This window comes from Prionailurus bengalensis, chromosome B2 (genome assembly GCF_016509475.1).
Source record: "Prionailurus bengalensis isolate Pbe53 chromosome B2, Fcat_Pben_1.1_paternal_pri, whole genome shotgun sequence".
NCBI lineage: Eukaryota > Metazoa > Chordata > Mammalia > Carnivora > Felidae > Prionailurus > Prionailurus bengalensis.
In genome coordinates, this window is record NC_057349.1 from 36,564,783 (window position 1) to 36,581,967 (window position 17,185).

The 17,185-nt window shown below is 37.5% G+C and overlaps 1 protein-coding gene across 3 annotated transcripts in view; it reads right to left on the reverse strand.

Annotated features, from left to right (window-relative positions):
- BTBD9 (BTB domain containing 9) overlaps positions 1–17,185 on the reverse strand; it is a 415,896-nt gene that overhangs the window by 368,276 nt on the left and 30,435 nt on the right. For 2 of the 3 annotated variants that reach the window (XM_043591300.1, XM_043591302.1), the window contains exons 2-4: positions 7,312–7,523; positions 3,188–3,551; positions 1,616–1,880 (exon numbers count right to left, since the gene is read on the reverse strand). In XM_043591300.1, the coding sequence (XP_043447235.1) occupies positions 1,616–1,880; positions 3,188–3,551; positions 7,312–7,496 (814 nt within the window). In that variant the 5' untranslated portion in view covers positions 7,497–7,523. Of the gene's footprint in view, positions 1–1,615; positions 1,881–3,187; positions 3,552–7,311; positions 7,524–8,764; positions 8,911–17,185 lie in introns of all 3 variants that reach the window. The other variant, XM_043591301.1, reaches the window with a different exon arrangement.

Genomic DNA, 17,185 nt, shown 5'->3' on the forward strand with positions numbered 1-17,185 from the left:
TGGCAATACTGTTTCCTTTCTTAGTGGTACATAACACAATGGGACCTCAAAACTTCTGGTTTCTTAGATTGGATAAAATATGGTTAACTTCCTCCTAAACTTAATCCTCAGATTTAAATCCCTTAAATCACCAAGATCTGATTTTTTTAGAATATAAAATTTCCATCTTCCCTACTACCACTCTAGTTTATCAACCTTACACAAGTCAGACACCTACCCAGCTGGTCTCCCTGAATCGTTTTTCACTATTTCAAATCAACAAGTATTACATCATGGATCAATCTTTCAAGACCACCACCATACTCATGTCTCTCTTCCTCTTGAAAATTACCTTCTGGTTGTGTATAAGCCAGATCCCAAGCTACTTTGAAAGACTTCTATGATTTTGCCTGAGCTGACCATTACAGCCTGTGTTGTTTATCAATGCAAGCCTTCTACCTCTAGCTGAGCTCTCCTGATGACGGTCCTTGAAATGTCCCACCTCGGCTCTCAGTCATAACCAGTCCTCCCCTGTGAATACACTCTGCCCCAATACCCCTCGCATCAAATGTTAGGATTCATCTCAGGCTTCATAATCTCCATGAAATCTCCCTCAACCCTTCTGAACCTAGGTTCCCTTTAGAAGTTCACAGCATGTGCTCGTCTTAACTTTTCATGGGAGTAGATCTTATTTCCACAAGGAAATTAAAAAGGCTCAAATGCAGAGACTATTTTGCATTTACACACACAGCGTAGTGGTTAATTACACAGCCTACCTAGTAGGTTTGACTCTCAGCTCTGTATCTTTCTGTGTGACCTTCAGCAAATTATTTAACCTCTCTGTGCTTCAGTTTCCTCATTTGTGAAATGGAGCCAATAATGGTAGCTACTTCAAAGGGTTGTTCTGAGAATTAAATGATCATGTAGAGAGGCGCCTGGGTGGCTCAGTAGGGTGAGTGTCTGACTTCAGCTCAGATCGTATCTCACGATTCATGAGTTTGAGTCCCATCTCAAGTTCTGTGCTAACAGCTCCGAGCCTGGAGCCTGCTTTGGATTCTGTGTCTCCCTCTCTCTCTGCCCCGCCTCCACTTGCACTTGTCTCTCTCTCTCTCTCTCTCTCTCTCTCAAAAATAAACATTTAAAAAAATGATCATGTAGAACTATTACTGATATATATAAGCACCTTGTAAGTGTTAACCACTATTTATTAATAAGAAAAATCACATAAGTGTTGGAAATGTAACACAAGTGTTAGCTACTATTATTATTTAGAATATCCATGTTCACAGGACCTAAAATAGTAAGCGTGTAGCACATACTCAGTGCTGATGTGATGAAGGAAGGCACGAAAGGTCTTAGCATGAGAAGCTGTTTGGAAAAGTGTCTATTTCTGACATTTTAGGGAACAGCTAAAGAAATCCATCCAGAAATGGCAAGAAATCACTACTTTGGGGTCTGCAAGGGCTCACCAGTCTCTGGAGGAATTAAGAGGAGAACAACAGGAAACAGAGCTGTATGTTCTCAGACCCACTCACCACATATACCTGCAACTAGAGTTTTGTGGCTCGTTTTGTAGCTGAAACTATCAGACGAGGGAGAAAACTTCCTAAGGAACGCAGGATAAGCAGGTACTCACTGAGCATGCCTCTGTAATTGAGGTCCATATCCCGGCTCTCAGATCGAACTTTAATAGCATCCAGAATGGCATCAGGAGACAACAGTCCTGAAGGCCTCACAACATTCAGAAGTTCAGTGAGGCTCATCAGAGGCAAACGCACAGCCTGCATGATTTCAGCATGATTCTCCTTTGAATTGTGCTTACACCAATTTAACAAGGCTAGGAAGATATCTTTTTCGGGAGCTGCAAATGAATCTCTTAATACGATGTTTAAAAGTGCTGTCTGAAAAGGACAAAACAAAAAATTCCAGTTATCAAGGAGCTCACCCTTGTGTATGATCAATCAGCAAAATGTTACAGGACTGCAGGTATCACTTATATCTCAGCAACTCTCTTTGACCATCTTCTTTCTTTAACCTTCGTGCCATATACTCTCTTGCCCATAAGGGCTCCATGAATAGCCATGGGCATCTTTAACCACTACACCAAATGTCTAGTCTTTCCAACACATCCTCTGTGCACCTATCTTCAATAAAACAAGAAGAAAAATGGCAGCATGGGGAGCTGTCATTCCATGCAGGTTCTTCAGGAGAGTTTACATTTAGAAATCAGTCAGCGGTGCCTGGGTGGCTCAGTCGGCTGAGAGTCCGACTTCGGCTCAGGTCATGATCTCGCATTCGTGGGTTTGAGCTCCACATTGGGCTCTGTGCTGACAGCTCACAGCCTGGAGCCTACTTTGGATTCTGTGTCTCCCTCTTTCTCTCTGCCCTTCCCCTCTTCACATGCTGTCTCTGTCTCTCAAAAAAAAAAAAAGTTAAAATTTTTTTTAAGTCAGTAAGATACAGCTGGAATTTAAAATTCGAAATCTTTTGCTCCACAGCATTACTGCACTCCCATATTTTTGGTTCTCAGATCTCTAGACTGACCTCCAGTAACCTTGGTGTGACCCTTGAAGACCCTTGCCTCTAAAAAGTAAGTAGGATAATAAAAATCATAGTTTACACTCAAGCCAAAATACATAGCTTTTCAAATAGGTTTTTTCATGTGAAATATTCAGGTTCTAGGACGAACACAAAAAAGGAAAGGAGAGACAACCACCAGGGTTCAGAGAATGATTTTGAGCAAAATAGTGTGACTATTTTTTTCAGCCAGCAAAACAAAACAAAACAAAATAGCAGTGACTTAAAGACACCCAATGATACATCAGATCTCTTTTATGAATTTTCCCTCCCATAATATAGAATTGTTAGTTGCACTCTGTTGGAAAAATACAAAACCAAAACATAGTATGCAACACCACAAAGGAACCTATTTGACTATCATCACACTGATGATACCGCTCTGTAGCACAGTCTCTGTTACACATAGAACCTACCAGAAGAATCTTAAAAAAGAAACCAAAAGCATTTTGCCTCTCTTTTATATGATCTACACAGAGTCTCAGTAGCCAGAGGCAGGTGGCTAGACAGATGACCTCTTCTAGTCCAATGATTTTTACTTTTTTTAATCTCAGTCTATTGCTCTACTCTTACAGCACAGATCTAAATTGTACAGGGCATGCCTGTGAAGTTCTTGCAGATGATGACACACCTTAGAAAGGGAGAGGAAGCCTTCACTTGAGAGCACCTCCTGAGCATTTCTGTCCATAAACAAGCAGCACATGCAAGTTAACTTGGGAAGTGAGTAGAGGCTGGCAACATCAAAAGTCATGCAGACATTCTGAATGTTAAGTATGGTGCAGAGATACTCAGAGGTAGAGTCCTCCAGCTCTGGAAATCCATATTTATGAGCTAGGCTCAGAAAGTCCAGCAACACCTCCTCCTTCTCATCTGTCAGCGTTGCCCGCCCGGTGTAGATGTATTTTAGCAGCATTGTGAATGCTTCTGCAGTGGTGTCTTGAAGAGGGATTTCTGCTTCAGGCTGAGATTCTCGCATCCCACCATACAGTAACGCTCTGCACATGAGAGAAGAAATGCGTAAGGAAAACCTCCAATAAGATTTGCCACAATATCATGAAACGATGGTTAGCAGCATTATGCAAACGTAAATTTGTTTAGTGACACAAAGATTCAGGTGAAGAAATGCATAGTAATCACTTTATTTCTCTAAAGGAAGAGAAATTATTTATATAAACTATTTTGGATTAATTCCATAAACAATTGGACTAATGAAATTATCTTGAGACCTCAAATATGTAATAAACATTCATTAAACAGAAATATGAAAGTACTCTTTTGAAAGGAACAGCAAAATCCATATAAACATATTAAAGATAGATAAGGATGTTTAAAAAATAAAAATCTGTAGGAAAAGATATAATCAGATAAAAACAATTACAGACACTCAGGTGCCATTCTCCCCTGTCAGACTGGCAGAAATTAAAAATCCTGTTAACTATTCAGTGCTGCAAAAGCAATAGAAAAACAAGTTCTCTCATGCACTGCTTTGAGCCTATAAATAGGCGCCCTTTTGGAGAAAGTAATTTAAGTAATCTGTTAGGACTCAATTCTAGAGAAATAATACAGCAAAGCAAAGATACATCTTAAGAATGTACACTGAAACAATGAAAATGTTGAAAAAAAATTTTAAATGTCCATCAACAGAAATGCACTTAAAAAAATGGATATATGCATTCTATACAGCTATTACAGAGATAAAGAAGATCAATATATACAGTCTTGGAAGATGTCCAGGATATGGTAGATAAGTCAAGTTGTAGACCCACATGGGTTACATGGAAAAAAGCATATACCACATAATTATACGTGTATGCACATAGGTAATATGGATATGTCTATTTATATTGAGAAAAATCAGGGGAAATTCATCTTACACTATTAACAGAGGTTGTCTCTGGGGAATGGGATTAGATGGCTGGTAGGGAAGGACTTCCATTTGTTACTTTATAAATTAAAAATGAAACTGGTGATGGGATTATGGGTGATTTAACTTTTTTTTTCTCCTGTCTTTTCAGTATTTTTCAGATTAAAAAAAATCCCCATATTATTGCTTATCTGCTCATCTAAAAAATGAAAACCAGACAATCCAGGCAGGCAATGAATTTGAATTTCTACTTCTATTACTACAGGAGGAATAATATGAGCCAATTAAACCTCTAATCCATCAGGAAAGAAAGGGCAGCCAGAGGAGGACCAGGGAGGAGTGCAGAAAAGGACAGTACAAGTGAGAAAGGAAATGTGTAAAAGTGAAAACAAGACAATAAGGGGGGGAAAAGAGACTCCCCCTGCTCCTAAGATTCTCAGAGCAGGACTAGCATTTTTTTTTTTCAACGTTTATTTTTATTTTTTGGGACAGAGAGAGACAGAGCATGAACGGGGGAGGGGCAGAGAGAGAGGGAGACACAGAATCGGAAACAGGCTCCAGGCTCTGAGCCATCAGCCCAGAGCCTGACGCGGGGCTCGAACTCCCGGACCGCGAGATCGTGACCTGGCTGAAGTCGGACGCTCAACCGACTGCGCCACCCAGGCGCCCCAAGGACTAGCATTTCAAGGGTTCCCTCCAATACCTGCTGGAACTTCTCCCACCCTCCCCAGGCCTTGGCATTCTGGCTTGCCTCAGGGCAACAGCTGAAACCATCCAGGCAAAGATTCACAAATATTCTGAGCATACTTCTTCACCCGGTTATATACTCTGCCTAAAAACACTCTTAAAGGTTTTCAATAATCCAGAGAGCACCCCACCATGACCTTAAAATTACTAGATTAAAGAATACTTTCCTAGGGAGGGCTCGCCAAGACTTACTCCCCCTGCAGAGTGATCCATGGTATTTACCTAAATTCTCAATACTTTAAAAGTGGTTTTCATGGGGCTCTCTTAGAACACTAAATATGAACCCCCAACTTGTGAAAAATCCCCTCTTGTACAGTTAGTTTGTCCTTATGTGGGAATTGATAGGCTTTATGACAACACTAGGGCCTCTCCTAAATTTCCTTTGCATATGAACAGTGTCTGCAATGAGAATCTAAGACAGCTTTGGTAATGACTCTGAGTTCAGCCTAGTGAGCCATCATAGATTATAAATGTTTAATATCCACAAAGAGACACCAAGAACAAGTTCAGTAAGCGAGGGGAGTACATTCCATTCATTCAAAATGATCTTCAAATTTCTAAAAGTATGTGAGTTTCTTTTAAGAATATCCTGAACATTTAAAGGTACCCACACACAGTTGTCTCAAATCATTTTTGAAAGAAGAGAGGCATATAATATTAACAAATATAAAACATAAGGCTGAAAAGTTCTGACCTAATAAGGAATGGTCTCTCAAACACTTTAATAGTAATGAGTGGACCAAAAGTAAGAAAAGGGACAGAAACACAAAGGAAAAGTGTGCAGGACAGAGGCTGGTAACGAATAATGACTAGACCAAGGCCAGCAGTCAGGGTTGAGCTGAGTAGGACAGTGTGCGCTCTCTTTTCGAAGCTCCTGGCTTTATCGACAGTGGCATTTTATATGTACAAAATGGAATGCTCTAAAAATGTTTAAAATGTACTAAACACGTTCTAGATAAATGGTAAATATTTCCAAGAGACTCACTTCACAACAGTGTGTGTGTGTGACTCTAGATACTGTTTTGTTGACTTACTTAACTCTAATTGCAAAAATCAGACTACAGTTTTCACTAGAAGGTAACTGAAATTTTCTCTAAGCCTTTGGCATCTTAATTTTTAGATATCAAGTTTCCTAGGTAAATCCATGATTTTATGGATATGGACTCCATGAACTCCAAGGATTTATCAAGGATAAATTATCACTCAGTCTATAATTCAGTGGTGATTCCCATTTAACAATTATTAGGTAAAATGTAGAGTCATTAGAGCTTAGCTTAACAATCTTAAACCTGGAAGCTAAAGGTCTGAGTAACAGACAACAGTTATGTATAAGGAGGATTTAAAAAAAAATTTTTTTAATGTTTATTTATTTTTGAGAGAGAGAGAGAGAAGGAGAGAGAGAGAACTTGTGCAAACAGAGGAGGGGCAGAGAGAGGGAGACACAGAATATGAAGCAGGCTCCAGACTCTGAACTGTCAGCACAGAGCCCAATGTGGGGCTCAAATTCACAAACCTAAGCAAACTAACCTAAATTGAAGTTGGACACCTAACCGAATGAGACACCCAGGCACCCCAAGGAGGATTTTTTTACATTAGTCCATAAATATTTTGCTTAGTTTTAATTCTAATGTAACTATGAAACTTCCTTTCAATAAATGAATTCCCTTTAATCTAATGGGATTGCCAAATGCGTATCTTAGAGATAGATCTGTTGGGTTACCTGAGTCTCAGTGGTCTGAAACTAAGAGGTATACATATTTACTAGCAAGTCCAGAGGTCAGTCTACCCACACAACAAGAAGCCTATCTGCCAATAAATCAGTAAATCAGCTGAAGTTCAACTGTGAGAAGCAGGTGAGGGCAACAAAGATTCAGCCTGAGAAATATTCTCAAGACCTTGAAAAATGGTTGGTGTGAGACTGTCTAGCCTGGAAAGCCTTCTATCCCGCTAATTCTCAGATGGTTTCTGAAGGAAAAGGTGATTAAAAAGTAACAAAAAGTCTACAAAGATGGAATTCTTATAGATGCTGAATTGAAAGACTGCTAGAATTTATTGTTATGCTTTGTTACATAATTGTCATAGAGTAGAAAATACCAGTGTTTTCCACAAGTAACTTGAATCTTCAAAAAGTAATATACACTTACCGAAAATATTGGCACCTCGCTGCCAAAATTACCCTGTGGGCAGGAAAGCGTTTCTTTTCCACAACAAATGTGACGTCGCCATATTCTTCCCCTATCAGCAAGGCACCAATATGTTCAGACAAAATGTGCACATGATCAATTTCGCCCACAGCAGTAAAGGGGCGAAGAGGGTGACTGTTACTCATCTTGTAGAACAGGTGATATTCGCTGATCTGTTATATAAAGGAGGGATAAGAATTAGTGGGGGAGAGGGAAGTATACTTAGAAAATCACATACCACAAACATAGCTAAGCAAGAATTTAAAGTACTTTAAAAAAAATTCACATGAGAGAGATTTTATCATTACTGGTATCTTTATCAACCAATTTATTCTGGGAAGTAATTGAGCCTGACTCCATTAATTCCATTCCCTTCAATGTCTTATCACACTAGGAAAACAAAAATGCCAGGTCTTCCAATACAAAAGAACTTGGAGCCATCATATTCTAGAAAACTATGCCCAGATACAGCCCCCTTATTTATCAGAACCTCAGGAAAGGAAAATCAACAACCAGAAGAACTCCTCTTTATAGCATAGATCTATTCAATGAGGTTGGGTATCACTAACTATACCCAGTTGAAAAGTCATCCAGGCATATATCTAGACCTAAATCACAAACAGAATAAACTAAGTCATCAGATTTCAAATAATTTCAGGGATTTTGGTCTGAAAATATCTTAAATATTTTATAAAAAATAACCTGACATTAATGAAATCTTAACCCTCCCTCAAAAAAAAAAATAACCCCAATATTTTTCTCAAGACTGTAATTTCTAGTATAAGCTTGCAGCTCTGATGGTAAGATTGCTTACCAAAACATCATTACATTTAATCTCATTTATAGGCACTTCCTTGCTTTTGCATGCAATGCTTTTCTACAGATGTAACTGAAAATCAAAGGGCTGAAACATCATTAATAGATTTACCTGTTTGAAAGGGGAGTTATGTTCTTTGAAAGCTAAAAGTGTTTATATTCTCCAATCTCTCCAATATTTGCAGGTACAATGTTTTTAAGGGTAAGTTACCCAGCAAGTGAGTAAGAGCATTCACTGGCATTCAGGTGCCCAAGGTGGAGATGTGGCTGACAGCTCAGCCTCTATTGCTACCCTTCTAATGCACCAGAGACTAGGGGAATGTGCCTTCTTCACTACACGTCCACACCTTCTTGAACTCTCCACTTGGACCAGGATTAAAGCTTAAGCCACTCCAATCTTTAAACTTCCGTATCTAGATCCATTATTAGCAAGGTGTACAAAAAATGGCCTTAATCCCCAGATACTGCAATGAAAGATCCTCACAGACCGGGTTCCCCAGTTACTTTCTACTCCATGTTCACCCCCAGCAGACAGAGCACGAGCAAGGACAGCGACACAGAAGGACATGGAGGATGAGTGAGGCAAGGAGACACCTGCCCCAGGTAAATGGACAAGTTCCTGGCCCCTTATCGTAACAGCATCAGAGGTCTAACAGCATAGTTCCCTAGTTGCCAAGGCAAATTCCTCTTCTTCAACTGCAATCTCCATTTGAAAGCCTTAAAAACTGAATCATCTCCAGTCACCTGTGTATGAAAGACCAAATTCAGCTTGAGCGTCAGCAAATAATGCATGATTCGATTGTTTAATGCAAGATACAACAGTCTAATAGAGGAGTTGGCAAACTTTCTGCAAAGGGTCAGATAGTAAATATTTTAGGCTTTGCAAGCTATACGGTGTCTGTACAGATCACTGAAGCCAAAAACAGCCATAGACAGTAAGTAATGAATGTGCACGGCTATGTTCCAATAAAATTATTTACAGAAAAGGGACAGATAGAACTCTCAAGACTATAGTTTGCCAAACCGTGCTCTAACATATGATCAAAGATTGTACTCTAGACAAAGGATCAGACTGTTTTCTAGTTTTTGATTTCTGGCTGGGTTACCCAATCAATGTTCAAAGTAACACGGTTATTTTCTGTGTTAGCCATGAAATTGTGGAATCTACTGGGAGCTGACTTCAAAATCTCACTCCTCTTCAACATGAATTCTCACATCACTATCCCATATTTCAGGGATGGTGCATGGCTCTAAACAAAACAGACTCTTTCTCTGCCTGAACAAATGCTATGCATATACCAGTGACTATATTCTCTGGTATAATATTCTCTTAAAATTTTATCTAGGTCATAAGTGAGACTAAGTGACTATTAATGAGAAATGACTGATTTTTGGTTAACTAGCACAAAGATAAATTTTTAATTCTTCAACTGATACATAATAAACATTAACATTACATTTATAAATATCTTAATAGGTTCTCCAGATCTGTACTTCTAATACATACAATTTCATTTTGCTAAATTTATGGTTTAATTATGCTTTTCTGACTATCCACTTACTATGGAATAAATACAATTTTTATTAGCCATGTAGAAATAATTTAATTAGACCAGAGATTGTCAATGAGCTTACACACACTGGAATCACATGAGGAGTTTTAAAAAAGGGAGGCGGGGGCGGGGGGGGGGGGGTGGTGCGGAGAGATGCTTGAACCCTACCCATCAGAAATTCTGATTCAATTGGTCTAGAATGTGGAATCACTTTCCAGAAGTTGATTTTAATGAGCAGGCCGAAAAGGAGCCACTGATTTAGACTCTGTTGTCGTATGGTCACATAGCTTACTCTGATGCACAAATATACAAACAAAATTTATGCTGAGAAAGTTCATTGAGGGTTTGATTCCGTTTTGAATCTTACTGCAAAGAGGCAAATGATTCTAACAAAATTACCAATGCCACAGCTTATAAACAAAAAATATTTGAAAATATTTTTGCCCAATGCCCTAGATTATTTACAAAGTAATAGTTTGGGCCCACCCACCTGCATTTTAAAAGGCCTGTTTTAGAAACATACACCAATAAAGTTAATTTTTTAAACTGCTGATTTTAATTTGATAAATAAAATGGGGAAAATGTTAAAGTTAATGGAGCAAAACTGTTTCTTGACTTGTTTCTTAAGCTTTAAACCTTATTCTGCCATTATCGACATATGTGATCTTTGACAAATTTTCTAACTTCAATTAGACTGTTTCCACACCTGTAATGACATGGTTATAGGCTTTTTTTAAAGTTATATTTTATAACTCTGCTACCGCCTTTTAATATCAGTGTCTTGGCCTGACATATGAAATCAACTCTGTGACTCAGCATTTGATTGTAACTCATGACTGTGATTTATTACAGCCAAAGAATACAAAGCAAAATTAGCAAAGGTTTTGAAAAAGCATATGGGACAAAGTTTGAGAACAAGACATAATCTGCCAAGGGTCCTCTCCCAGTGGAATTACATGGGACATGCCTAATGCCCCCAGCAACAAGTTGTGACAGCACGTTAAATGCTGCCAACCAGGAAGCTTGTTAGAGGCTTGATGCCCTGGGGATATTTTTTTTTTAATTTTTTCAACGTTTATTTATTTTTGGGACAGAGAGAGACAGAGCATGAACGGGGGAGGGGCAGAGAGAGAGGGAGACACAGAATCAGAAACAGGCTCCAGGCTCTGAGCCATAAGCCCAGAGCCTGATGCGGGGCTCGAACTCCCGGACCGCGAGATTGTGACCTGGCTGAAGTCAGACGCTTAACCAACTGTGCCACCCAGGCGCCACGATGCCCTGGGGATTTATAATGGGGGCTGTTTCAATAGTAAGCCCCTGCCTAGCATGTATCCAAATTCCAGACTCCCAGAAGGACTAGAGTTCAATACAGACCATACTGTTTTTACAAACTGCTTAGAGTGAGCCACTCTTATCAGCTGGTGGCAGGAACACTTTTAAAATCTAAGTTTCCATCTAGATGCCAAACAAGGGCCAACCTTGCAGTTCAGTCCTTCTATGTTAGCCATTTTCTGTATAGTTCCAGAAACAATGAGAGGATCTAATGATGTTAGCAAAAGCAATGAAAACAAGGAATTTAAAAGCCTATCTGATGTACTTCTTGAATCTTAGATTTGGCCTGGAGAGAGGAATACCAAGAAAACAGCCTACCTTACCTGCCCAAATGTATTCTTGACCCTGGACCTCCCATTATGCCAGATCCAAATAGTTTTAGGGACAGCTTTCTTCAAAATTTCAAGCATCAGATAATTCCAGTGTTATTTAAACAATTCCTACACATGGGAAGAAGTAGTTTTCTGCTGCTTCTTACGAAGCCAATTTAACCCTGACAGGAAGATGCGACCATATCTACAAACTCAAAAACCATCATAAATAACAAAAATCCTATGTAAAACATAGAAAACAGAATTAAGCAGAACAATTCATGACAGAGTAAGTCAATTCCAAGAATGACAGACGAATATTAAGAAAAATAAGTCCTCAAATTAAAAGGCCAAAGTGGAAAAAAAATCATCATATAATTAGCTCAATAAAAGCTAAAATATTTTTAAACAATCACTACTAAATTTATTTTTAAAAGTTCTAATTGAATAGGAATAAAAGTATATTTCCTTTTATTAGGATACTAATACTTCCTTAACTCGATATATACACATAGTTTAACCGTAACGGATATAAGCATCTAATTAATAATAAAACACTAGAACCATTCCTAGAAAGATCAGAAATAAGACAAGGATGTCTACTCTTACCACTATTAACATTTTTCAGAAACAAAAGACAATGCAATTAATTAATCGAACCAAGTGAAAGTTAAATGGATTAGAAAACAAAGGGGCAAAATAATCACTATTTGCAGATAATCTGATTCCCCATATGAAAAATCCATGAGATGGAACTGGAGAGTGTTATGCTAAGTGAAATAAGCCATACAGAGAAAGACAGATACCATATGGTTTCACTCTTATGTGGATCCTGAGAAACTTAACAGAAACCCATGGGGGAGGGGAAGGGGGAAAAAAAAAAAGAGGTTAGAGTGGAAGAGAGCCAAAGCATAAGAGACTCTTAAAAACTGAGAACAGGGGCGCCTGGGTGGCGCAGTCGGTTGAGCGTCCGACTTCAGCCAGGTCACGATCTCACGGTCTGTGAGTTCGAGCCCCGCGTCGGGCTCTGGGCTGATGGCTCAGAGCCTGGAGCCTGTTTCCGATTCTGTGTCTCCCTCTCTCTCTGCCCCTCCCCCGTTCATGCTCTGTTTCTCTCTGTCCCAAAAATAAATTAAAAAAAAAAAAAACTGAGAACAAACTGAGGGTTGATGGGGGGTGGCAGGGAGGGGAGGGTGGATGATGGGTATTGAGGAGGGCACCTTTTGGGATGAGCACTGGGTGTTGTATGGAAACCAATTTGACAATAAACTTCATATATTGAAAAAAAAAGAGGTAAGAAATAATCTTCGAATTGTAACATAATTTTAAGAAGTCTGTCCTAACATGTTCTTACTATAGACATAGTTCTAAGGATTCTCTCTCCTCTGTGCACTTTGTGCTTCTATGTTAAAGAACCAGAGAGTGCATCAACATAGTTTTTTTTAAATATTTTTTCTGAAATCATCTCTCCTTTTGAAATAAATAATCAAATTTAAAAAAAAGAAAAATCCATGAGAATCAACTGAAAAAAAATAAAGGAGGAATCAACTGAAAAAAATAAAATCAACTGAAAGAAAATAAAGGAGGTTCACTAAAGTAATCTCAAAAAATTATTATATGAAAATATATAGCATCCTTCCACACCAAAACCACCAGCTAGAAAATATAAAGAAAAAGACTTGCAATTTATAATTGCAAACCCATCCAATACTTGGGAATAAATTCATAGAATAAGTAAGTTATCAAAGTCTATGAAAGAATTTAGGAGAAATAAATGAAGAGACATACATTGTTTGGACATAGAAAGATTCAATGTTTAAAGAGATCTATCACCCCTATATCACCATATGAAAAATTCTATTGTACTTTAAATTGTGAACACAAAATGTTTTGAAACCTCAAAATTCAAGAAAACATTCTTGGTAGGGATAACACAGTTAAATAACAATAATTTGGTAAATGGGCACAGACAAAAAAGTTGACACTGAGAAGTAAGAATTTTATATTTATCAAGAGGTGTTTCAGGTTGAGAAACACAGTTCTAATTAATACAGGAATTAAAAGTAATCCTGATCACAATCACAACAGAGTTTTTAAATTAAGTTGGGATAAAGGAGTTCATCTGGAAGAATAAATATGAAATTTGGTGTGTGTGTGTGTGTGTGTGTGTATATATATATATATATATATATATATATATATTCTGGAAAAAAAAACAGTGGGGGCCCAGCTTAGTGGATGAGAAAGCAAATCATAAATTAGAGCAATTAGAACAATGTCATATTAGAGACAGATCACTGGAACACATTAGGCCACAAATAAACTATGCACAGGAATTCACTACAAATATATGTATACACACACACACACACAGCATTTCTATTCAGTAGTGGGAAATATGGATTTTTTTCAATAAAAGATGTTGGCTAGCCATTTGTAAAAAGTAACCTGGATATTCACACAAGAACACAAAATTAAATGCATAAGGATGTCAACCTCAGCACTTTCTGTAACACTAAAAAATTGGAATAAACGTAAATGCTCATTTAAAGGTAATTAGATAAACAAATAATGGTAAATCTATAGAGTAGAATAGTATATAATGATTTAAAAAGAATAAATTTAGATACCATTGACATTGAAAAAAATCTGAAATATATGTATTTATGTGGAAAAAGGCAAGCTGCAAAACAGTACTAGAGTAAAATGTTATTCCATTAAATAAAGTCTTAAAAAGCAAACGTCAAATTGTTAACAAGAGTTATTAATAACCCAATGGATCAGGGTTAATTAATGTGAAAATTTTAAATAGCACACTACATAGCTTTGTAATGTTTAAAATTTTATAAGATTTTTCATTTATAAAACTTTATACAAATATTTCAGTAACTTTGGCCACTAAAATTACAAAATAAATTAGTTCAGGTATGAGACAGCAAGTGTTTTAATTTGCCACAATGAGTAGTACCTGATTTAGCGACTAAAAACAGTAAGCAGAGGGACTATATATTATCTCTACAGATGAAAATTAATTAACAACTTGGAGACAAGGACAAAAAGTTCATTACACTAAGACAGACATTACGCCCAAGGCAGGAATGATTATCAGATACCTGGGTAGCATGGCCTACTAGGGCACTGTATCTGATATATCCCAACTAAAGGTCTTCACCTTAGAGGTTTTCAGTTCGACTTTTTCTAGACTGCAAACAGTGCTCTGAGATTTGCTCCTGTTGACAGCCCCAGTCTAAATTTGCTGACGTTCACAGGATAAGGCAAGGGTAATCTATTCACTCAAGCTGTTCCTTCAAGGTGGGAGGAAAGAGAACAGGAAGGCAGAGGGAATACTGACAGACCTACTAGGAGAGGGCAAGAATACCACCACCAGAAAATGGCACCATTCGTGAGAACATATAGTTAATATGATTAATTGAGGGTTCCAGGACTTCATATGGATTTATTTACATGGGATTGTGGTATAGAAACAACACTCCTTTTCATGGTTGGGTAACGTTCATGGGTTCGAGTGCATAAAAAAAAAAAAAAAGACGACAAATGCAGCAGTACTAATATTCTAAGGGTTATTGACTGTTTACTATGCAATAAGAAACCCACACCCATTTGTTCAAACCAAAATAATAAACAATGTCCATCAATAAAATGAGATCACCATGTGTCGTTTTTAACACTGTAATGTTATAATTACTTCTTAAGGAGTCTGAAAACAAACAAACAAACAAACAAGCTTACCTAAATATCAGTTTCTTTACTTAAAGCTCACTTCTGAAAGAACTGCTTACAAACTTTTAAGAAGGGCTTTCCACCACATTTTTTAGAATTAAAGTTTATTTTCCAGTGTTTAATCAGGACATAGACAAAGAGCAAAGTTCCACCAGGTGGAGATGCCAAGGAGTCCTTGAATGCTGTATAAATCCCCCTGGGAAGCCCTGTTGGCCCCGCCTATTTCCTGGCTGAAAGGCCTTTACGGCTAAAAAGACCTTCTGCTCTTTAATTACAAAATATAAATGATCTTTCTCTTGAGGAAAGCAATGGCATTTACAAGCATATGGTTTAGCAATTTCTTTCTGCTCTTGGTACCCATGTGGTGTGTAACTTGAAGTAGTATTCCTTAAACTTTAAATTAATATCGCCTGGGGAGATAAAAGATATCCTGTCTGCATCTTAAGCACTGTCAAAAAAATCACATTCTACTTTCTCATGGGAGGGATACCTCACTTCTTTTGATATATACTCTACCCTTGTCATCCAAAAGTCTGAATAAACAGGTGTAGGCTGCCCATATTGGTAGGTGTAACCTTGATTCTGATATTCTGCAAATCTAATCCTAAACCTTGCAGAGTCCTGTCACTGGGGCAGTAAGGGCCGTGTGAGAAGCACAACTGTGTCTCACAGGCATTTTCTGGCTTCAGGATGCCCGAAACGTCTTTCCCTGGGAAAGATGAAATGATTTCTAACATCCAGTCCCAGTCCAAATTCCTGTCACTCTATGATTTTATACGTTTGTAAATAAATGTTTATGGATATACACAGTTTGGAATACTAAAGAACTATATTATAACAAGACCATTTAACAAGATTATTTTATCGAAGTGTATATAACTCCATTTACCAATTACCACATTGATTCTCCACTTTGTCAAGGGACAAACTAGTTTCTGAATCTGTATATGATTCATCTGATAAAAGATTTATTGAAGAAAAAAATAGGTTTATTGAGCTCTCTTCTATGATACAGGCCCAGTGCTAGGTGACAGGAACACCAAGATTAATAAAAGATAAAGTCGCTACCTTTGAAGAGCTCACTGTCTGCTGAGGAAGCTAGGACTTCGGAAGACAAATAATAACTAATTCTAGAACTAGCAAGCCATGATTTTATGATATTCAGAAAGTAAAATACAGCCATCTTCTGTAAGTACCACACTAAAGCAACCATAACTATGCTAAACAGGTTAATAAATGAACAGGAACTCAGAAAATTATGTTATATCCCTGTATCAGAGTAAAAGTTAATATTCAAACAACTGGCTACTTTTCTCCAAAAAGGGATGTTCACATCCCAGAGCAAGTACAATACAAGCCATAGGAATTTGGTGAGAAAGCCTTAACGCTTCTACTGACATTCATTTTTAACCTAGAAAAATGGGAGGGAAAATTAAGCTTTAGTAATCTTTAATATGTAGATGAACATTGCCTTCTCTCATGATCTGCATGTCAAAAACACTCACTTGTCTAGGATAAGTAAGCATCTAGGGAATTCAACAAAGACATATGGCTCAGGAAGTATACTCATTTGCTCAAGTAAGTATCAGGTTTACTTGTGCCTGCTTATGTGAATTTTCCAAATGTTATCTGGTTTTTAATTAAATTATTGCTCACAAAACGACAAATGGACTAAAAAAGGTTCCTGCAAGGAAACCGCTGATTGAAGATAATGGAACAATGCCAAAACAACAAGTAAATGCCCATTATGATAATTCTACTCCTAGTAATCAGATTTTATAATACGTCCTAGATCTCTAATGCATACTACAGTGAATATAGACAACAAATTGTATTATAACCATCAAACTTGCTAAGACATTAGAATTTAATTATTGCAACTACTAAAAAGAAATGCTAATCATGTAACATGATAAAGGTGGTAATTATGGCTACAATGGCAATCATATTACAACATGCAAACATATCAAATTAACACGTTACACACCTTAAGTCTATATGATGTTATATGTCAAATATGTTTCAGTAAAAAAGTGACCTCCAAATTTGAAATAATCAAGAAGATCATTTGAAATATACACT